At 44.4% G+C, this 23,977-nt stretch overlaps 1 protein-coding gene across 1 annotated transcript in view; it reads left to right on the top strand.

The window, feature by feature from the left end:
- The window catches only part of LOC135897909 (uncharacterized), a 433,838-nt gene that overhangs the window by 53,552 nt on the left and 356,309 nt on the right, over positions 1-23,977 (top strand). Inside the window, exons 2-3 of the mRNA XM_065426601.2 lie at positions 18,208-18,257; positions 19,858-19,985. Of these exons, the coding sequence (XP_065282673.2) occupies positions 18,208-18,257; positions 19,858-19,985 (178 nt within the window). The remainder of the gene's footprint in view (positions 1-18,207; positions 18,258-19,857; positions 19,986-23,977) is intronic.

The following is a 23,977-nucleotide window of genomic DNA, read 5'->3' as shown; positions in this document are numbered from 1 at the left end:
TTTCGCTCGGGTTACTCGACCGAACTGGCTCTCGTTGCTCTAACCGATCAACTAAAACTAGCTATCGATGAAGGGAATTATGCAGCGTCAGTGTTTGTAGATTTAAGCAAAGCGTTTGAGAAAATAAATCACCGCATCTTATTTCGTAAGCTTGAATCATTGGGAATCACCGGCCGAGCGCTCTTGTTACTACAAAATTACTTAACAGACAGAATGCAAGTAGTAACCATTTCAGCCGTTCATTCTAAAACCATGTTCACTAATATTGGTGTGCCCCAGGGTTCCATATTGGGTCCGCTTTTGTTTTTATTATACGTGAATGATCTGCCTAACTGCCTGTTCTTTTCGAAATGTGTACTTTATGCAGATGATACTACTATTATTAATTCCAATAAATGTATTACAACCTTAGTATCTAACCTTAATAGCGACTTACACAGCCTGATGGAGTGGTGCCAAACTATCCAGCTACAGATAAACCCGTCTAAAACAAAATTTGTTGTATTCACTTCCCACCAACGAACACGTCACTTCATTCCTACTATCTTATTGGGCGGAAGTCCTATCCCTGCAAGTTTTTCATGCAATTATCTTGGCATAGAAGTAGACAAACATCTTAAATTTACTGAACACATAACCAAACTAAAACAGAAGATTACCTACGGGATTAGGGTACTTCTAAAAGCACGAAACATACTTGATCATCAAATATTACTATCATTATACTTTTAATTTATTCATTCTCACATTAATTACTGCGTTACTTGCTGGGGAAACACTTACGTAGCCCATTTAAACTCATTGCAAATTCTACAGAATCAGGCTATTAGGATAATTACATTTAGCCCATATAATAACAACGCCTCATATCTTTTACGAACTAATCACATTCTTACAGTCACACAACTCGTTAAATATAATCTAGGTACCTTTTTGTTCCGTCAAATCAATTACACACGATCCGATAGCTTGTTACCGCAGTCTTCTCTATTAAATACTAATATTACGAGGTTTGCAATAAATAGGAACTTCATTTTACCTTAAATCTATACTAATTATGGCAAACAGAGCGTCCATTTCTCATTATCGCATTCTGGAACACACTACTAATTTACATACAAACACTTAAAATTCACGAATTCAAAAAACAACTAAAAGATTATATTATGTCGAATACTGATGCCTAGTCCATACTCATAACCATTCTTTCAGGGTCCCTTCATTTCATTTCATTTTCATTGCCATACCGTTAGGTTTCCGTTTTTGCATCACATATGCATTCGAGTTATCAAATTCTACTGTGTTCGTCACGTCATCTACGCATTTACTTCATCAGTTGTCAACGTGATTGTGTTACAGAGCTTTTTTTCATGGCATTTATGCATATGTAGTTCTTCAATCATGGTATTTATACTAAAACCTGTAATTTTTTAACAATTTGTTGAAAACTCCTGTACTTTTATTTTATTACGTTTACATTGTAAAGGAGGTCCCATTGCAACCTTTGACTCCGGGACCTCCTCCTGAATATGAACAACTTGTAATCATTCTAATGATCTCAATAAAAACCGATTCTGATTCTGTGCAACACTATTACGCGAGCTACTTGCATTTGACGAGGGAAAAGAGCCTGGCTAGGACCGAGGTTAAATATATAAGAAACACAATGAGCTAGAAGATCAGCGACCTACTTAATAGGTTTAATCTGGAAATCATCGATGTCTTTTGCGTTACTTCTATTAAGGTTATTAATTTTACCACTTATTTCAATTTCATTTAGGAGTATTAAAAAAATTTGCTTGTCACATAGGCTTGGTTATGTTGGTGATTTTGTACAACGGGCACGTTAACGACATAAGTGCTTATTAAATGCGTCTACAAGCAGTGTACCTAAAAGTACCTTGCCATTTATTTCTAGCTTCGTAATTTTATCAGGAACCGCGTTATGCTTTAGGACAGAGTGAAGCCTCTTCCTGACAAAGTTAAACCTGGCAACGTTTAACGCTAGAAAGTTATGTAGTGAGGCGAGTCTAGCAGGGCTATTGGAGCAATTAGAGGGCAGCAAATAGGATATAACAGGGCTCAGTGAAGTTAGGAAGCCTAAAGAAGCATATACAGTGCTAAAAAGCGGGCACGTCCTGTGCTACCGGGGCTTAGCGGAGAGACGAGGACTAGGAGTCGGATTCCTGATTAATAAAAATATAGCTGGTAACATACAGGAATTCTAAAGCATTAACGAGAAGGTGGCAGGTCTTGTTGTGAAACTTAATAGGAGGTACAAAATGAAGGTTGTACAGGTCTACGCCCCTACATCCAGTCATGATGACCAGGAAATCGAAAGCTTCTATGAAGACATGGAATTGGCGATGGCTAAAGTCAAAACAAAATACACCATACTGATGCGAGACTTCAATGCCAAAGTAGGCAAGAAGCAGGCTGGAGATAAGTCAGTGGGGGAAAATGGCATAGGCACTAGGAATAGCAGGGTAGAGTTATTAGTCGAGTTTGCGGAACAGAATAATATGCGGATAATGACTACCTTCTTCCGCAAGCGGGATAGCTGAAAGTGGACGTGGAGGAGCCCGAACGGCGAGACTAGAAATGAAATTGACCTCATACTCCGCGCTAACCCTGGCATCATACAAGATGTGGACGTGCTCGGCAAAGTGCGCTGCAGTGAGTATAGGATAGTAAGAACTTGATTAGCCTAGACCTGAGGGGGGAACGGAAGAAACTGGCACATAAGAAGCCGAATAATGAGTTAGCGGTAAGAGGGAAAATAGAGGAATTCCAGATCAAGCTACAGAACAGGTATTCAGCTTTAACTAAGGAAGAGGACCTTAGTGTTGAAGCAATGAATGACAATGTTGTGGGCATCATTAAGGAGTGTGCAATAGAAGTCGGTGGTAAGTCCATTAGACAGGATGCCAGTAAACTATCGCAGGAGACGAAAGATCTGATCAAGAAATGCCAATGTATGAAAACCACTAACCCTACAGCTAGAATAGAACTGGCAGAATTTTCGAAGTTAATCAACAAGCGTAAGACAGCTGACAAAAGGAAGTATAATATGGATAGAATTGAACATGCTCTCAGAAACGAAGGAAGCCTAAAAGCAGTGAAGAAGAAACTGGGAATTGGCAAGAATCAGACGTATGCTTTAAGAGACACAGCCGGCAATATCATCACTAATATGGATGAAATAGTTCAAGTGGCTAAGGAGTTCTATAGAGATTTATACAGTACCAGCGGCACCCACGACGACAATGGAAGAGAGAATAGTCTACAGGAATTTTAAATCCCACAGGTAACGCCGGAAGAAGTAAAGAAAGCCTTGGGAGCTATACAAAGGGGGATGGCAGCAGGGGAGGATCAGGTAACAGCTGATTTGTTGAAGGGTGGTGGGTAGATTGTTTAGAGAAACTGGCCACCCTGTATGCGCAATGCCTCATGACCTAGAGCGTACCGGAATCTTGGAAGAACGCTAACATAATCCTAATCCATAAGGAAGGGGACGCGAAAGACTTGAAAAATTATAGACTGACAAGCTTCCTGTCAGTTGCCTGCAAACTATTTAATAAGGTAATCGCAAATAGAATCAGGAACATCTTAGACTTCTGTCAAGCAAAGGACCAGGCAGGATTCCGTAAAGGCTACTCAACAATAGACCATATTCACACTTTCGATCAGGTTATAGAAAAATGTATGGTATGTAACCAAACCTTATATATAGCTTTCATTGATTACGAGAAAGCGTTTGATTCTGTCGAAACCTCAGCAGTCATGGGCGCATTACGGAATCAGGGTATAGAGGAGGCTTATGTAAAAATCCTGAAAGATATCTATTGCGACTCCCCAGCCACCGTAGTCCTCCATAAAGAAAGTAACAAAATCCCAATAAAGAAAGGCGTCCCGTAGGGAGATACGATCTCTCCAATGCTATTCACAGCGTGGTTACTGGAGGTATTCAGATACCTGGATTGGGACTAATTGGGGGTAAAAGATGAATAGAGAATACCTTAGTAACTTGCGATTCGCTGCTGATATTGCCTTGCTTGGTAACTCAGGGGACCTATTGCAATGCATCCTCACTGAGCTGGAGAGGGAAGGCAGAAATATGGGTCTAAAAATTATTCTGCAGAAAACTAAAATAATGTTAAAAAGTCTCGGAAGAGAACAGCAATTTCCAATAGGTAGCGAGGCACTGGAAGTGGTAAGGGGATGCATCTACTTAGGGCAGGTAGTGACGGCGGATCCGGATCATGAGACGGAAATAATCAGCAGAATAAGAATGGGCTGGGGTGCGTTTGGCAGGCATTCTCAGATCATCAACAGGAGGTCGCCATTATCCCTCAAGAGAAAAGTGTATAATAGCTGTGTTTTACCAGTACTCACATACGGGGCAGAAACCTGGAGGCTTACGAAAAGGGTTCTACTTAAATTGAGGACGACGTAACGAGCTATGGAAAGAAGAATGATGAGTGTAACGTTAAGGGATAAGAAAAGAGCCGATTGGGTGAGGGAACAGACGCGAGTTAATGACATCTTAGTTGAAATCAAGGAAAAGAAATGGGCATGGGCAGGACATGTAATGAGGAGGGAAGATAACCGATGGCCATTCAGGGTTACGGACTGCATTCGAAGGGAATGAAAGCGTAGTAGTGGGCGGCGGAAAGTTAGGTGGGCGGATAGATTGAGAAGTTTGCAGGGACGACATGACCACAATTAGTACGTGACCGGGGTTATTGGAGAAGCATGGGATGGGCCTTTGCCCTGCAGTGAGCTTGTAGTCAGATCATCATGATGATGATAAGCCTCTTCCACATAAGCTCCAGACATCCAACTGCAGCACCAAAGAATTTTCCAAAGTAGTCTCGCCTTGGCTTTTGATATCCTTATCCATATGATCGCGCCATGATTTAAAGTGAGGAAAGAGCTCAGCGTATTTAGTATGAATAAACTTAAGATACAGTTTATTCTTATCCTCGATTCTTAAAAGGAGGCTTGAGCTTATGCATGGTTTCCGCTTTTTTTTTTCTTTTGCTTAACCGGGATAGCAGGAAAGCTGGCTGAATATATTGGTTTTAGAATACGAAGAAATATTTCATAGGCGCCGTTGGCGTCGCGGCATTCACACGTCTTCCGCAAAAAATATATTCCATTTGTTCAAGAAATGTGGACACGTTTTCTTGTGTAATTTTCTGTATAGACTGAGGTTATTTGTGCAGTCTACTACGTACACTTGCATTACAGTAAAGGAATAAAGGTAGGTGATCCCTGAGATCATAAGCGAATGCACCAGCTTTGACGTTCGCATGATTATTATTTGTAAACAATGGTAATTCAAAATGAAGAATGCTGAGAGATTCGAGAGTGTGGGTTAATTACATTCTCTAGGCCATTCGCTGTCATTAAAACATCAAGTTCCTCCTTTGAAAAACCATTCTTCATCATAATAATATCAGTGTCTACACTACAAATAAAATCAAAATGATTTTTGATTACAAACTCTGTATTTCTCGATAGTTAAAGAAAGTGGAGACAGTGCCATTGGGATGACGATAGCAGACAGTTATTACAATATTTGGTAATTTAATTGACAAGATTTTGCTGTCATGTGCACATACAAAGAGTTCAGGCAATAGTTTACACGTAAGTCCTTCCTTAATCAAGATGCATACCCCACCACCGCGTGCATAGGATCGATTTCGATAAAAGGTGTTATAGGGTGCAAAGCGGAAAACATCTGCATCGTCAGTAGACCATGTTTCTGTTATTAATATTTCATCAAATGAAAGAGGTAGTTGTTGAAAAAAAACAAAGTTCAGCTTTCTTATTTAGAACTTGTCGGATTTCGAGGTGAAAGCATGTAACGATTTTAGAAAAGCTTTTCCTAAAGACTGCTCACAAACTTGGGGTAATAAGTAGGTTTCCCTGTTGTCGTCTGCCATATAGACATTAGCAACTGCCAAGTATCTTAGCTGAGCTTGGCTCGATCACCGGCGGTGAGCATCATCACCAACTGTCCACCGTCGGCTTTGCGCGCAAAAACACGACCGTTATTGTGCCACACATATTTGTATTTTGACCTTTTAGGCCAGGTTTCTTTTCGTGCAATAAAGTATGTGTCTGTTTCTTTGCATATTCGCTAACGAAAACATCGTACTCCACATCACGTAGCTTTTTTCTGCTTTGCCACCAACGGTCCCTATCAGTCTGTATGGCGAAACGACAGATAATACCTGCAATTTTTTCTTTCTTTGACGGCAGACGGTGAACAACAACCACGTAATTATCTTTTCGCCCTGGAAGCTCAAGCTGCGTGGCATGCACACTTGGCTCATCAATCAGGGTTTCTTATTCCGCGTGCTTGATGCCGTGGAATTCAAGAATAAAGGGGCGGTTCTTCCTTTCAAGGGCGTCAATTTCGGCCTCAAGCTGACTGACGTCGCTCTCGTTTTCCTCGAGTTTTCCTGTTCGGCACTTTATTTCTTCAATTTCCTGTTCCTTTATGTCCGTGCGTTGCCGCCGTTCATCGTACTGCTCCGACCAGGATTGCAAAGAGTCCTGAAAGCATTCAACTACTTCCTACAGCTGCAACAACTAGTCAAGCTTAGAACTTATATTCTTTAACATAATCCGAATGTCCTGTTGCTCAGGCTCTTCACTTGCACTCTGTGTCTGCACTCGATTTTTCTGTCGCCGGGAATCTATGTAGCACCAAGCTACACGGCATGCTTCCCCCTTAGTTTTTTGCGCTACATCAAAGATTCTTGAACATTTCGCTTTGTGGAAACAGAGTACAATCACTGCATACAAAAAAGAACCCGACTCTGTGAGCCGTATACCACAAGTCGAACATAACACATTGGAAGTCATGTTCACTATTTGCCAGCAGCAGCAGCATCAAGTACAAAGCAACAAGGGGAATGGAGGATTCAGAAACACTAACCTGCGAAAAAGCAGGTACTTATTTAGCCGAAGTTCCCTCGATGCGCCCGCTGTCACCAATGTGACACAGTGCTTGATTTGGGCCGCTTTATAAGTTTTTCGTCGACAGTGGCACTTTATGACAGATATGGCATGATCCGGCAAAGTGTGACTGGTTTTACCACGTTCTTCCGCACCATCTCGTCAGCAGCAGCCAAAGTGTTATGAAGGTCATCCAAAGAGAGCCGATGAGTATCTGCGAAAAACAGGCACTGATTTAGGCGAAATTCCTTTGATGCTGCCGCTGCCGCCAATGTGACCTGTGAAAAATGTGAAGCATTCTTCATGTGAAGAATGCTTCATGTTAATGTGAAGCAACGACGGAATCGCTATCACCTAAACCTCGTCGCAGTCGTCGAATGGTGGGACTTCCACATTCCTCAACAGCAGGCATTTCGCAAGGAACTAAAGCTCCGAGGCCGACGGGCTCTTCACAACTGTATAAGGAATAGGTATACCCTATTGCATAGTGATACAAATACTCCCCTTCCTGACAATGAGTGCCCCTCTGCGTTTAATAGGTTTTTTTTCATCGATTTTCAGTCGCGAGGATCATACCAATGTACCTGATGTTGCTGATTATGACTGGCAATTCATGGAAAGTATTGAAATCTCGGTGGAGGGAATTGCATGTCTTATTAATAATTTGAAGTTTTCTACTTCATCTGGTATTGACAATATTAGTTCCAAGATATTAAAAATACCATTTCTATATCCAGTAACATTCTTTACCATATATTCAAGCAGTTTTTGTCATCGGGACAGCTGCCCAATGACTGGAAAATGGCCAAAATCATACCCATATTTAAAACTGGGAATAAACACTCCCCGGAAAATTACCGCCCAATTTCATTGACCTGCATTTGCTGCAAGATGCTCGAACATATAATTGCTTCTCATATTTATAATCACCTAGAGTCCAATAATTTCTTTTTTCGCCATCAACATGGATTCAGGAAAGGATTATCATGTGAGACACAGTTACTCGAATTCACGACTAACCTGCACCTTAACATGAACAATAACCAGCAGACCGATTGCATTTTCCTTGACTTTTCCAAAGCATTTGATCGTGTAGCTCATTGTCGCCTTATTGCTAAATTAACTGCACTTCGAATTGACTCCTTCACTTTAACATGGCTTCGTAATTTTCTTTCGAATCGTCAACAATTCACAGTAGTTAATAATATTGCTTCGTCTCCTACTTACGTTACTTCTGGTGTGCCTCATGGCAGCGTTTTGGGCCCTTTACTCTTCCTAATTTACATAAATGATTTGCCCCTTAAAGTTTCCTCTCGCTTACGTATTTTCGCTGACGACTGCATTATTTACAGATCAATTAACAGTACTGATGACCACCTGACCCTTCAAAATGACCTTAGCCTAATTCATAATTGGTGTAACACCTGGTTAATGGCTTTAAATGTATCAAAATGCCAGGTAATTTCTTTTAGTCGTAAGCGTGACAACTCACATTTTTTATACAACGTCAATAGTAAAGAATTGTTACATACAGTATCGTATAAATATTTGGGTGTTCACCTAACCGAAAACCTCTCCTGGACAGACCATATTGCAGCCGTTTGCGCAAAAGCTTCAAGGACATTAGGTTACCTACGTCGTAATCTGGGTAATTCACCTTCAAACATCCGCAAATCGGCCTATCAGACATTTGTTCGTCCACAGCTCGAGTATGCATCATCCATTTGGTCCCCACATCCTACATACTTAATCGACATGCTTGAATCAGTCCAGAACCGAGCTGCCCGTTTCATCTCACGTAATTATAGCCATCACTCCAGCGTAACGCAAATGAAACTCGATCATTCCATACAGCCTTTAGTTCTTCGCCGTAATATCGCTTTCTTATCCTTGTTTCACAAATATGTTTATAATGCCACACAATCCACACTACATATCCAGACTGCCTCGAGCACGTCTCGTCGATTAAATAACCACTTAAGTTTTGCGCGCATGTGCGGTAGCACACATGCTTTTAACTTTTCCGCAAGCCCTACGGCCATTTGCTTGTGGAACAATCTACCTGATCACATTGCTTCCGAGTCAGATCAAGAAAAATTTCATCATCTCCTACACGAGCATTTTTTATAACAGCACTTACAAATCACTATCTTGTTTCTAACACTTGGCAATCTGGTTCGAACTTCTTGTGATAATTTTTTTTTGATGCATTGCTATCTCGCTCTTGTGAATTGCTATATTATGCTGTGTCGTGTGTTCACTTGTATGCCCTGTATATATTATTGCTTTTTTGCGTCATTTTCCCTGATTATAACTTCAAGAATTGTACTCACTGATATGCTCATTTTTTGTGTATTTGACTTTCTAGTATTAATGCCTTACGTTAAGTTTTACTGAAGTTATTTCCTTAAGTGTATCTTTGTGGCCTTTCATTACTCAGTTGTTTCTGTTTCATGTTTCAATCTTGATAGTAATGTTGGTGAGTCCTGTATTGACGTGTATCTTTTGTATACCACTTTAGAAGGCTGCTTACTCTGTAACCCGCCTTACACAATGCCCCCATGGGGCCTGTAAGGTATTTTAAATAAATAAATAAATCAACTTTTATCCCCCGTTCTTCCCACTCTAGGTCTCTGAATACCTCCTGTAAACATGCGGTGAATAGCATTGGAGAAATTGTATCTCCCTCTCTGACGCCTTTCTTTATTGGGATTTTGTTGCTTTCTGTGTGGAGGACTGCGGTGGCTGTCGAGCCGCTATAGATATCTTCCAGTATTTTTACATATGGCTCATCTACACCCCGATTCTGTAATGCCTCCATGACTGCTGAGGTTTCGACTGAATCAAACGCTTTTTCGTAATCAATCAAAGCTATATATAAGGGCTGGTTATATTCTGCGCATTTTTCTATCACCTGATTGATAGTGTGAATATGGTCTATTGTTGAGTATCCTTTACGGAATCCTGCCTGGTCCTTTGGTTGACAGAAGTCTAAGGCGTTCCTGATTCTATTTGCGATTACCTGAGTAAATACTTTGTAGGCAACGGACAGTAAGCTGATCGGTCTATAATTTTTCAAGTCTTTGGCGTCCCCTTTCTCATGGATTAGGATTATGTTAGCGTTCTTCCAAGATTCCAGTACGCTCGAGGTTATGAGGCATTGCGTATACAGGGTGGCCAGTTTCTCTAGAACAATCTGACCACCATCCTTCAACAAATCTGCTGTTACCTGATCCTCTCCAGCTGCCTCCCCCTTTGCATAGCTCCTAAGGCTTTCTTTACTTCTTCTGGCGTTACCTGCGGGATTTCGAATTCCTCTAGGCTATTCTCTCTTCCACAACCGTCGTGGGTGCCACTGGTACTATATAAATCTCTGTAGAACTCCTCAGCCACTTGAACTATCTCATCCATATTAGTAACTATATTGCCGGCTTTGTGTCTCAACGCACACCTCTGATTCTTGCCTATTCCTAGTTTATTCTTCACTGTTTTTAGGCTTCCTCCGTTCCTGAGAGCCTGTTCAATTCTATCCATATTATAGTTCCCGATGTCCGCTGTCTTACGCTTGTTGATTAACTTAGAAAGTTCTGCCAGTTCTATTCTAGCTGTAGAGTTAGAGGCTTTCATACATTGGCGTTTCTTGATCAGATCTTTTGTCTCCTGCGATAGCTTACTGGTTTCCTGTATAACGGCGTTACCACCGACTTCTATTGCGCACTCCTTAATGATGCCCGTGAGATTGTCGTTCATTGCTTCAACACTAAGTTCCTCTTCCTGAGTTAAAGCCGAATACCTGTTCTGCAGCTTGACTCGGAATTCCAATAGTTTCCCTCTTACCGCTAACTCATTGATTGGCTTCTTGTGTACCAGTTTCTTCCATTCCCTCCTCAAGTCTAGGCTAATTCGAGTTCTTATCATCCTATGGTCACTGCAGCGTACCTTGCCGAGCACGTCTACATCTTGTAAGATGCCAGGGTTCGCGCAGAGTATGAAGTCCATTTCATTTCTAGTCTCACCATTCGGGCTCCTCCACGTCCACTTTCGACTAACCCGCTTGCGGAAAAAGGTATTCATTATCCGCATATTATTCTGTTCTGCAAACTCTACTATTAACTCTCCTCTGCTATTCCTAGAGCCTATGCCATATTCCCCCACTACCTTGTCTCCAGCCTGCTTCTTGCCTACCCTGGCATTGAAGTCGCCAATCAGTATAGTGTATTTTGTTTTGACTTTACCCATCGCAGATTCCACGTCTTCATAAAAGCTTTCGACTTCCTGGTCATCATGACTGCATGTAGGGGCATAGACTTGTACCACCTTCAATTTGTACCTCTTATTAAGTTTCAGAACAAGACCTGCCACCCTCTCGTTAATGCTATAGAATTCCTGTATGTTACCAGCTATTTCCTTATTAATCATGAATCCGACTCCTAGTTCTCGTCTCTCCGCTAAGCCCGGTAGCACAGTACGTGCCCGCTTTTTAGCACTGTATATGCTTCTTTTGTCCTCCTAACCTCACTGAGCCCTATTATATCCCATTTACTACCCTCTAATTCCTCCAATAACACTGCTAGACTCACCTCACTAGATAACATTCTAACGTTAATCGTTGCCAGGTTGAGATTCCAATGGCGGCCTGTCAGGAGCCAGGTATTCTTAGCACCCTCTGCAGCGTCACAGATCTGACCACCGCCGTGGTCAGTTGCTTCGCGGCTGCTGGGCACTGAGGGCCGGGGTTTGATTGTTGTATTCATATGGGAGGTTGTGGCCAAGTACTGCAACAGGCTGGCTAATCCTGCTCTTGTGAGAGAGTGCGTTACCGGTTCTGGTCGCCGCGATCAGGCCGCACTCCAGGCCTGTTTGTGCAATTTTCTCAACACGTGGTTTTTTTTTTATTTTCCGGTGGAGAATTGCGCGGCGCCGGGATTTGAACCACGGTCCACTTGCACGGGTGACGGATACTCTACCGTCTCCACAGTAGTTGAATTGAAAAAAAAAATTAAATTATGGGTTTTTACGTGACAAAACAACTTTCTGATTATGAGGCACGCCGTAGTGGGGGACTCCGGAAATTTCGACCACCTGGGGTTCTTTAACGTGCACCTAATTCTAAGTACACGGGTGTTTTCGCATTTTGCCCCCATCGAAATGCGGCCGCCGTGGCCGGGATCCGATCCTGCGCTCTCGTGCTCAGCAGTCTAACTCCATAGCCACTGAGCAACCACGGCGTGTCCCGCAGGAGTTGTACGCCTCATTGAACCTACAGTGGTGCCCTATTTGATCAGTCAAGGTTGACCAATCTCAGCTCAGTTATACCGCACGGATGGCACTCGGGTAGAGAACCTGGTATTTATGACTTGCACATGTGTCGCCATACCTAATTGAGGATGTATACTATTCAGCGAGGTTCAAAGTGTGAGATGTGCTTGTGCTACCTCGACGATGTTATTATCTTTTGGCCCACATTTCGCGAGCACAACACACGTCTCGGTATTGTCCTCAGCTGCATACAGAAAGCTTGTCTTGTGCTCAACTTTAAAAAAAAAGTCATTTTGCTGAGCGGCAAGTCTTGGTGTTGGGACATCATCTGGACGAAGACGGTGTCAGGCCTGACCCTATGAAGGCAGAGGCTGTTGAAGCAATTGAACCACCTCCCTCTGTAAAACAACTTCGCAGCTTTCTAGGGCTCTGCTTCTATTTTAGGCGGTCCATTCCTCGATTTGCTGACGTCGCTTATCCCTTAATAGTCGTGCTGCACAAGAACGGCGCTTTCGAGTGGACGCCTGATTGTTCTGCTTTCTATTCGCAGCAGAATTTTCTGCGGACGTCCTGACCAATCCTCCAACCCTTCAATACTTCCGTATCAACAGAAGTTCCCACAGATACGAGTGGTGTAAGTGTTGGCGCTGTTCTGGTTCAACTTTTGGATGACAAAGAAGACGTCTTCGCCTACGCAAATCGGTCATTAAACAAACCCGAGCGTAACTACGCGGTGACTGAGCAGGAATGTCTTGCTCTTATTTTTGCGGAGAAGCCATTTCGGTAGTACCTGTATTGGCCTGACGTTACGATCGTGACCGATCATCATTTGTTGTGCTCGCTCGTGAATCTTCGCGATGCATCTTGACGCTTTGCACGATGGGACCTGCGTCTGCAAGAGTACAGCTTAACTGTATCCTACAAGAGCGGCCGACGACATCATGATGCCGATTGCTTTCCCCGGATGCCTCTTTGTACGACGGAATGCGATGCGGGCAATTTTGAAAAGCTCATCGCATCCGTACACCATGATTTCTCTAATGCCACAACCTTCGAAATGGAACAACATGATGATCCGAGTTTAGAACCACTTTTCTCTGCCGCGAAAGAGTCGACATTATGTAGTTTTTGTGTTCGGGATGGGCTGCTGTATAAGAAGGATTTCTCCGCGACAGGTACAGGGTTTCTTCTAGTGTTGCCAGAAGCCCTCCGCTCTTCTCTTTTGCATGTCATGCACGATGGTCCAACTTCAGTTATTTCAGATCCGCGCGGACAGTCCATCGTGCCAAAGCAAAATTTTACTGGCCTCAAATGCGCAATACAACAGAGACATACGTAGCCAGTTGCGTCGAGTGTTTAAAGTCACAAGAGACCTACTGCAGCTCCAGCCGGTTTCTCACAGCCTGTGGTGCCACCCAGTTCCTCCTTTGAGCAAGTAAACATCGTCCTCATGGGACCATTCCTAAGTTCTACCAAAGGCAATTGCTTCATTATAGCATGTGCCGACTACTTGACTCAGTTCTGCGAGACGGCAGCACCTCCATATAAAACCGCAGGCGCGGTTCCAGTGTTTATACTGCATTGCATTATACTTCGTCATGGTCGCAGTTGAGTGATCGTTAGTGACTGTAGCAGTCTGTTCGCAGCTGATGCTGAAAAACTTCTACGTTTGTGCGCCTCCAACCTGCTACACTCAAAGCCTTATCACCCGCAGACCAACGGTCTGACAGAAGCAATAAAAAGAACACTTATCGACATGATTTCCATGTACGTAAGCTCGGACCAGAATTACTGGGGCGAAGTATTGCCGTTCGTTACTTACTCATACAACACCGCGCAACATGAGACCCCGGATAAAGCCCGTTTTTTCTTCTTTATGGTACGCCCACACTAGCGACAAAAACGCGCGCGACACGCCGCACGCGGCAAGCGCCCGCGCGGCAGACGCGTGCGGGCAAGTCCACAGTCGCGTTTTGCGGCACGCGGCAGCGGCCCGTGGAGTCCCGCGTTGTCTCGTTCCATTCGATACTTCTCGCGACAACGCGCTCTCCGTTCTGCCCATTTCGTCTTCCATCGACATGCCTGAGCGCCACTGCCGGCCACGCTCAGGCATGTCTGATACGGACGAGGAGCTACTGGTGACTGTGAACACTATAATACTTGTTTGTTCTTTCTTTGTGCGACGCCGACGTGCCAGACAGCGGACGAGAAAGTTTTGAGTGCGGTACAGGGACACTGAGGGCCAGGCGCACACTCTGCTTCCCCACCACCTGTCATGCCAAACTGCTGTCCATAATGTGCCAGCGGTTGGCGCGCAGCTCCTTTTCCGACGCTCGATTTATCATAGAGGTACGCATATCCGCGAACGGTTTCCAAAAACGCCTCCATTGCGAGGCGAATTCTTCGTCGACGCCTCAGTGGCGGTGTGGTAAGGCTTAACAAAAACAGCCCCCTTGACTGGAAATGGCCTCTGAGATTTTACGGCGCGCGTGTCACTGTTCAGTCTCAGAGCCCATAGATTATGATTCTTTGCTTATGCGACAGGTGGCGCCACAACAGCGCGGCTCGTAAAGCGGCTCGCTTCTGATTGGTGGACGTTTCGCGTCTGCCGCGAAAAATGGGTCTCGCACCCATTCGTGCGTTTGCCGCGCGCGACAGCACCGCTCGCCGCGCGCGTTGTGTCGCGCGCGTTTTTGTCGCTAGTGTGGACGTACCATTACACTCGTCCGCCGAGGTACACATTGCACACTATCTTTCCTTTCGGTAATCACGAGGACGCTTCTACCGCGCAAGCCCTCTGCCGAGCGGAGGAGGCTCGGCGCCTCGCTCCATTACGTGCTCTAGCTTCACGAAAGCTGTCCAAATCCCGCTATGATTGACGACACCGGCAAGTTACCCACAATCCGGGTGACCTAGTGTGGCTATGGACTCCCGTGCGTAAACGCCGCCTATGTCAAAAACTGCTTGCCGACTGTCTTGGGCCGTTCGTTGTGCTTGAGCGCCTCAGCGAGGTGAAATATGGTATTGCGCGCCTCGCTACCCCTGGAAGACGTTCATCCGAGATCGACACCACGCATGCAGCCCGCCTGATGCCGTTTACTCAACGTAAGCCCCACTGACTACTCGCCCGGAGGGATTCGTCTGCGAGAGGAACTGTGTTAGAGTATGTCAAAGGTAGTGGAGCAACAGCAACAGCTGCAACAGAATTACGAGCGCATCGAGGAAGAAAAAGACAGCGTGCAGTACCTGCACCCAATTTCCCAGCGGCTCCATGAAACAAACGTGTTCTACACACCCCGTAACAATGTTTAACGAAAGAGTTTGACTGCATTAATCGCAAACCTCTGACCAATAAATTGACGAACTATAATATTCGTGGCGTTGCCCAGTTGAATAAGACAACAAACTTTCTGTCGCAATTGGGAAAACGACAGAAGTTCCTGACGTTTCTGTAGCTGCGACAGACATTTCTGACGTTATGGCCAAAATTCTGGTGTCGCAGCAGAATTATAGTCACGACGATCAACAGTACAGAAGTCGCAACAGAAGCGTTCTGTCGCGGCGACAATAATGTGGCAACATCTACACTCTATCGCGGCAGTGATTCTCACGTCTCAACAGGAAAACTCCGTTGCGATGACACACACTTTGTTGTGGCGTTAGAAATGTACGATTTTATATCGCAACGACATCAGTTATGACACCGCGACTGAAGAGCTTTCCGTCACAATGCTTTAAAATTGCATGTGAACTTCACGTCGGTAGCGTGCACTGTACAGCCGCGGCCACGTCTGTGTAGAGCGCGTGAGCAGACGGCCTTGCTCTGCGGCGCAACATCCTGGGGCAGTTGCGGGATCTGACGCACTGTGCCCAGGAGCATTCGCTACATTGCACGAACTACATTGCACTACATTGCACGAGTGGCAATGTTGAAACGTGCTGTTGTTTAACCGAATATGTACGCTTCCTAAGGGCGCTCTCGGTATAGCCGTGCCAAAATATTACGCGTTTCAGGTGATAACACGCGCCTGACTCAATCGCTCTTTGGGACATTGTGCGCCCCATAATAGCAACTGCGCGTCGCTCATCCGCTGTGAGTCGGGGAGCCATTGCGAATAAATTCAGCGAAAAGATTTGACTTGTATCACTAATATAGGCAGCAAGCATGCGATGTTGTCATTACATTGGCCGATAATATTATCTGAGATTGGTGAAGACATAGTTTTTCATATCAAGTGTCCTGACAGAATCGCACATGCTATCACTCATGTGCGCAATTCCCTTGTCATCGCGCGTAGTAAGATGGCACCCCCGGGTAATGCGCACAACCGGCAAAACACGTGCGCTTACCAACATAATTTCTGGTTTAAAGCAGCGTGCGCCGACCTGCATGTCTATTAGGCCGCGCATGCTCCTGGGCAACAGTGCGTCAGATCCTGCAACTACCGCACGGTGTCGCCCTGCAGAGCAAGGCCGTCTGCTCGCGCGCTCTACACAGGCGTGGCCGCGGCTGTACTTTTCTCTTGCGCAGTATTCCATGCTGCGTTGTCTGAATCCAGCCGTGTTGATAGCACCGATACCGGTAATAAATTTGACGTGGCCAATTGTCGTAATCGTGCCATGCGAACGAGTCACCGCCTGTCGCCCTACTGGTCTGCTCAAAATCGGCCACGTATCGAAAATGTGGAATCTGCGACAACGGCTGCAATCTATTTTATCTCATTTTATTAGATGTGTCATACAGGCCGTTGGAATGTGTGCCACATGGCTTACATGTTACGCTTACATGTTACCTTTACATATTAGTTAATTTTCGAGAAATATTCCTGTCTCGCTCGAGTGTCAGGATTCTGGCACGCGCTGCCTGAGAAACCAGTACACTATTTAAATTAGCACTTATCCACGAATGTACACGTGGACATTCTGCACTGAACACACAAATTTTATGCGCGCTAAAAAGTCTAAGAAGCGAGAGAAAGCTGTCGAAATCAGCAATTGCAATCCTAGCAGTGTCCCCGGTCACCGTTCTCTATTTCTGAATATAACTGTTATGGATATCGTGGAGTAAAATTGATGTTCTAGCATGTCACGAAGTACTGTCGATGGTAACACTTTTGGTATTCTAGCCATGCCCCAGTTTCCGTGGCGGAGTGAAAGCGCACCTTGGCTCTTAACATACAAATGCAAACATCAGAGCAGACGAATTTGTACAGTTGGCATGGTCAGAACGTACACGAGCAAGCTTGTTGGCCATCGTGTAGTGGTAGGACACCGAATTCAGTAGAGTGGGGTCCGAAGTTCGACCACACTCGGCTCAGTATATTTTTAATACCTTTTTTTTATTTCCACTTGGTACTTTCGGTCACTAGCGAAATAGCTCTGTCAGTTTAAAAAAAAAGTATTTATCAGGAAGCACAGAACGTCAGACTTTAGGACGCGAGACAACAGAACATCCAAAAATATGACAGACTGAAATTTCCTGTTGTGTTTTTGAGCTGGGTGCCCTTGACTTAATCAGGTGAAATTTCAGCTTCATAACTCAATTTACGCACTACACACGCAACTGCATGGTCTGAATTAGTCTACTAGACATAGTATCTCCCGGAAAATTGAATTGCGGTGAAGGCTGGACACAGCGTTTAAGTGTGCGAGCAAAGTTTCCAGATGGCAAAACGTTTGCGATTTATAAATTTAGGAGCACCAGCAGATTCCCATTTTCCATGGTACGCGTTTTTCGTAAACTTTTGTGGACGACTGTACTATAACATTATTTACATGTTGTGATTACTGTGCAGGGTGTAGAGAACTAATATCAGCTGCGGAAAGTTTATGTTATGGTGACGGAAATTTAATTTATCTCGATGTTTAAGAATTTGACGGAACGAATGTATGATTTGAGCGAAGGGGTTGGGTTACGGTACATTGGAAGTACGGAAGCACCCGGAACGTTGCAACCTTCTGCTTTCTGTTTCGCAGATGGGGGAAGCGTCGGAGATGTCCATGTCCATGTCCGTGCAGAGTGCATGGTAAGTTCCACATTCCCGTACATAAACGCTGTTTCACTCGATAAAATCAGTTGGAATATTCGCTCGTCGCCTATCTGAGGGGGTTACTGGCATACGCTTACAACTACGTCACGAGAGACTATTCACGTAACAGAGGACGTAGCTTGGATAGCGTGCGCCAATCGACTTCGAATATAAGCGTCAGCTCACTGTTCGCGAAGAAAGCCTGCGGCGCCACTTGAGGTTAGTCTTGACACAGTCAGAGGAGATGACTGTGTGAGCGCAGACTACAACTAATCTCCCGAAATACTGGCTTGCCTTTGTCATTCTCCTGCCCAAAGGGTTTCTTGAGGAACAGTACATTTGGTACCCTATGCTTTGGGAGCAACACGGAGAAAATGGGTCATTATTTACAAGAATGGGTCGGTGAATACGGCAGAATAGAATCTTTATTTCGGTACAAATAAATATACCCTAGTGAATTCCTATCTGCAAGTGCCTTGTGGCTTGTGTGCGTGAATGGGCAGTCTCTGTTCATGAGCACCTAATTTTGCTGAAATTCCGGTCATCAATAAAAAAAGTAAAAGCACAGGAGACATGACAATTTCACCAGACTACTCAGAAGCTTGGCAACACTCACAACAGGATATAAAAAGAGATGTGCAACTAACCGTGCGACAAAAGATGAATAATGCATAAAACAGCGTAAATAAAATAACGAAATATACATCAGTATCATACAAGTACCGAGCAAAATGATTTAATAATGTTAACAAAGTTCAGACAACAAAAAACATGTGCTACAGATTATAGTGGAGATGGGTTGCTTGGTCACAACGTGCAGCATTGTATTAGCGTGTAGTAGCCATATGGTTTGCATCCCCCCACGTAACCTTATGAGTCCGCATGTTTCGCGAACCACCTGATAAAATTTGGAATTTGTTTAACGAATCTTTAGAAAAACCAGATTGCAAGTAACCTAACTAAAATGGGATAAAAAAAGCATGCATATTCCTTCCCTATTTTGTGAATACCTGTGGTAGGTAATACTTCGGGATATGTGTTTAATTGTGTAGGTTTTACATTTTCGATTTTCAGCGTACTAGAGCAGTAGCTTGCACCTATAGCTTCGAATAGTTTACGAACAACAAGTATACTGAACTAGTGCATAATGTCTGATGATCATCTCCACAATGTGTCGCATAGGGCCGAAAAAGTACTATTTTACGTAGGAAGTAGTTTTACGAGTTGGACTTGCAAGGAGACGCAGAAGCGGAAACCGTTAAGCCATACACAATAATATATTCTAGCAGCTCACAAACAGTCTTCCTCAGTGAGACAGCACGAATAGATCTCTAACGAACAGTACAATGAGCGGTTTCAATGCGTATTCAATATGTGTATCCTAGGATGATGTATCACTAGAATTAAACACCGAGATTAAGGCTACGGGATTTCTAGTAATTTCTAATATTACAGGCTATACCGCTTTCTCAAGGCGCCACGCATGACGTCAGCTAATTTTTGCCCCCAAAACTACGAATTTTTCTGTGAATCGTTCAGTTCGCTTGGAAGATACCTGTGTGCCATTATGTCTTGACAATAATAATATTTTTCGCAGGGAGGACTTGGTCGTGGAGAATCCTAACCGGGCCAAACTGGAAGGCTGTCTCCTGACTACAATCATGCTTGTCGTATGCTGCATCATCGCCCTCCTTGTCTACGTGTTTGTTCAGCTGCAACCTCAAGGCAAGCACGCAAAAGCTAGTCCCTCCGAATGTTGTGCGCGTGACATAGGATGCTTACGCTTGGCCGCCATGCTGTCGCAAAAAGAATGCTACTCGATGAGGACGAATGTCTTAATTGTTGCCTTAAAGCAACCATGACTAAAATATTAGCCTCATATTTTTTTTGCAGTCTTGCACAGCGTTTACAGCAGCATCTGTGCTCTAGTGATCAAAATCGCACGTGGCGATTGAAATTGGCTAATTCCAGTTCAAAATATGAAACATCAAAGACCGGCTATCTGCACACGCGAGCTATCGCACCACTTTGAAGACAAGAGAGTCTCGTGTGCCACTGTCCAGAGTATATCCAAATGCCTCCGCCATGACCGTTTCAAATCATCGTTTCAAATGTTTCGCTCATTCCAAACTTACAACTTTATACACTTCAATACATCCGAGAAATATTGCTAGAACAGCAGCTTGGGTTTGCCTGCTTTCCATCCTGGACTAAACAGTTCAAAGCGTAGACGGGCAGACGAGGCGAGAAGACGACACCACGAGCGCTGACTATCAACAACGTTTAGTTGAAAGAAACACGGCTTCTTACACATATATTTCACCATACGTGTCGCAGACCCGTCGTTGCACATCATGTGACACACACACTTCTGCGCACTCAATAAAATGATTGCACGTGCTCAAGTTCTTTTTTTATTAGCAACAAGCACGGCCCACTGACACATTGGTCACGAAGTCCGGCAATGTCAGTTGCCTCAATAATCTGCTGAACCAGCTAGTTGTTGTTTTTCCAGCACTTCAAAGCGTCTGAATTCTGCGGCACACGCTTTGGAAGGGCAATCCCTGACGTGGATGCCTAAATTCCTGTTCGCGTGCTCGACATTCAGTTTATATTCTTTTAGTCTTTCGTTTGCGCATCTTCCAGTTTGCCCTACATACTTTTTCTAACATTTAAAAGGTATCGAATAGACTGCGAGTTCTGCGCAATCCGCAAAGTGGCTTTGGTGATTTATCGGCACCCTCGCTGCTTTATCGGCTCCGACGATGCCTCCGACGACGCTACGTCGAGTACCAGCCCAGCGACCGCGTTTGGGTTTGGTCCCCGATACGCCGACGAGGACTCAGTGAGAAATTATTGCGACGCTATTTTGGACCCTACAAGGTCATCCGACCTATAGGCGCACTGCTGTATGACGTCGTGCCAGCCGGCATTTCGCATTCACGGCACCGCGCACGATCTGAAGTGGTCCACGTGGTGCGTCTTAAAACTTTTATGGACGCTGACGGACTGTTGCTGTTGTTTCTTTCCTATGGGTGTTTCTGTTTATTACTTTCGTTTGTTTGCAGCATCGGGTCGATGCTTTTTAAGAGGAGGGTATTGACACGTGTACTTGTTTATTCTTATCGGGCGACCACGTTTCGCCACCTAACAAATGTTAACGCGCAGCGCAGGACGCGCCCGCATGTTTCGGAAGTTTCTGGAATGTTATCGATGGTTCCATCCGATGTCTCTCACCGAACCTTGTGTAACCCGATTGCATGTATGCGCGAAGCGAATAGAGTAGAGCTTTGTGCAAGACACGCGGGTCCCAGTAATCACTCTGGGACATTCCAGGACTGGTGTAAAAAAGCTAAAACGTTTGACCCGTTCATCAGATTTTCGACGATCATCGACTCTGTTCGCCGCTTTGGTTGAGGATTGAATGTAGCCTGCTTTATTCTGGACGCAGGTTCGTCCACAAAAGTTAGTTTCGCCATTCACAGTTTTGCTGCAGTGTCCTCAAGCGTCACTACCACGTGATAATATATAAACTAACCAAAGAAGAAGACGCGAGAAAGGTGATTCCGAAGGTGAAGAAGTAGAGCGCTGTGATGAGTTGAGATAAACAGTGATGGCCACCTTGTCGGCCTAGTTACCTATTCTGTTACAACTTTTGTAGCCAATTTTACCACTTTAAACGGGGCTACAAGTTTTGTGTTGGTACCGCCATATCCTTTCCCCAACAGAACCATATCGCCTTATGCAATTGCGGGAATATTAGTGTTATGACGTTTTTCAAATGCTCTCTTCATCGCTTCCCTGTGCTTTATTTGCTGTTCTGAACTTTTCTTCGTTTCCTTCAAGTTACGCTGCTCTGTTATTCCAAGTGTATCGGCCGCAGGCAAATATGCAGGCTCCTCAAAGGCGGCGTATTGAGGACTGCATCCCAGAGTGCTCGCATGAAATCTATTGTTGTGCAACACAGCTGCTTGCAGACAACACTTCCACCCTCCTGAGAATCCCGGGCATATGCTTAAACATTGTTTTATGTCTCGAATAACTTGCTCAGCTAGTCAATTAGCTGATGGATAGACAGACCTCCAGTAAACTATAATGTGATCACTGTAGAGGTTGCAAAAGCATCCAAGATCTGGCTTCAAAACATTATTCATCATCTTTTGAAACCAAGCTGGCGAATCCTTCCAACGAAAACGCAGTCTATTATATTCATATATGTAAAAAGGTGTTACAAATCCTGAAAACTTTTTGGCCTCCTCTACTAAAGGCACTTGCCAAAAGCCCCTCCAAAGATCCAAGCGAGAGAATATGCTGCAACCTCCAGTTTCGTTGATAATTTTGCCGGCGTGTGGCATCGCGAAAGGGAACAGGTGAAATTGTTTGTTGATTTGATGGTAATTGGTGCAAACTCTGTACGTTCCGTCTTCTTTCGGTGCAATAGTGATGCGTGGTGCAAAGGTAGGCCTGGGCGGGCGGATAACAGCAGCGTCGAGCGTCTTCTGCAGTTCTACCTTGAGCCATATCTTCTTATCTCGCGACATGTACGGCCTGCGTTTCACAGCTGTTGTATCTCGAAGCTCGAAGGGTACTTTAAAGTTGGGTGTCGCTTTAGGATAACCTCCTACACAGAGCAGCTCTTGGTACATCCTAGTCTAATCATCCGCTATAGTGTGCTTCCGAAGGCTTTCCCTAAATAGGGAGAACGATGATAACGGAGGATCATATTGAGTAGTAACTTGGCCATCCCCAATATAGATTTAGACGGAGTTCTTCCATTACTGGGCGTGACACAATACTTTCACATTTTACTCCATCGAGAACCAATGCTTTGGTTTTGATACTCTTGCTCTGACGCGTGACAATTACCTCCGCCCACTTATAGTGCACTTGCTTTTTGCCGTCGTATCCATACACACTCACTGGAAAACCTTTCACTGGGTTCAAATCCGGAGTATGTTCCTTGTTCACAAGAGTGATGGAAGCTCTACTGTCGACGAGCGCGCGGAGTCCTTTTCCATTTACATGCACCACAACATATGCCAAGTTGGTGCGCTAAACAAGAAATATTTTGTGTTGTGGTCGCGGTGAATTGTACTCAGATGTGTGTGCAGCTGCCTTCCTGCTCTTCTCTTGATATGCGACTTGTTTATATGGTTGGGAAAGTTCTTCTTGGGATTTCACATTGCCATAAATGCTCACAGGTTGCACAACATTAAAATACAGTTCTTTTATATTGCGTAGTAACTCTTCTGTGTTTGACTTTCGAAGCTGAACACGACACCACATGTCTTCCTGAAGTCCAAGCACAATGAGCGCGACCAATGAAGCCTGCCATAGAGCAGTCAGCTAAATGCAGCTGTCTCCATTTCTCAAAGAAATAGTCCAGAACCGGCGTGGTCTTGTATTTGTAAGACATAGCATTATCCCAAATTTGAAGCTTGTTCTCTCCGAATGAAAGAAGAGAGCTCTGTTTCCACTCATTCCATGGGCATTCGCCTTTTTTCAGAAGCTTGAAGCTCGTGCCAAATCATTGCACTCCCTCCCAAGTACAGACGCATCTTCATAACTTCGTCTTTATGCTCTCGCGATCGATTCCTGTGACAGGCATATTCGTAAAAATCGAGCCATTCCGGGACACTTCCTGTGTACGACGAGTCGTAGACCTCCGGCCTGGCAAGCTGCATGGGTGTCTTCCTCATTTGCCGAAAGTTTGCTCG

The sequence above is a fragment of the Dermacentor albipictus genome, chromosome 2 (assembly GCF_038994185.2).
Source record: "Dermacentor albipictus isolate Rhodes 1998 colony chromosome 2, USDA_Dalb.pri_finalv2, whole genome shotgun sequence".
Classification (NCBI taxonomy): Eukaryota; Metazoa; Arthropoda; class Arachnida; order Ixodida; family Ixodidae; genus Dermacentor; species Dermacentor albipictus.
The sequence above is the reverse complement of the archived record's forward strand: the minus strand, read 5'-3'. Positions and strand labels throughout refer to the sequence as shown.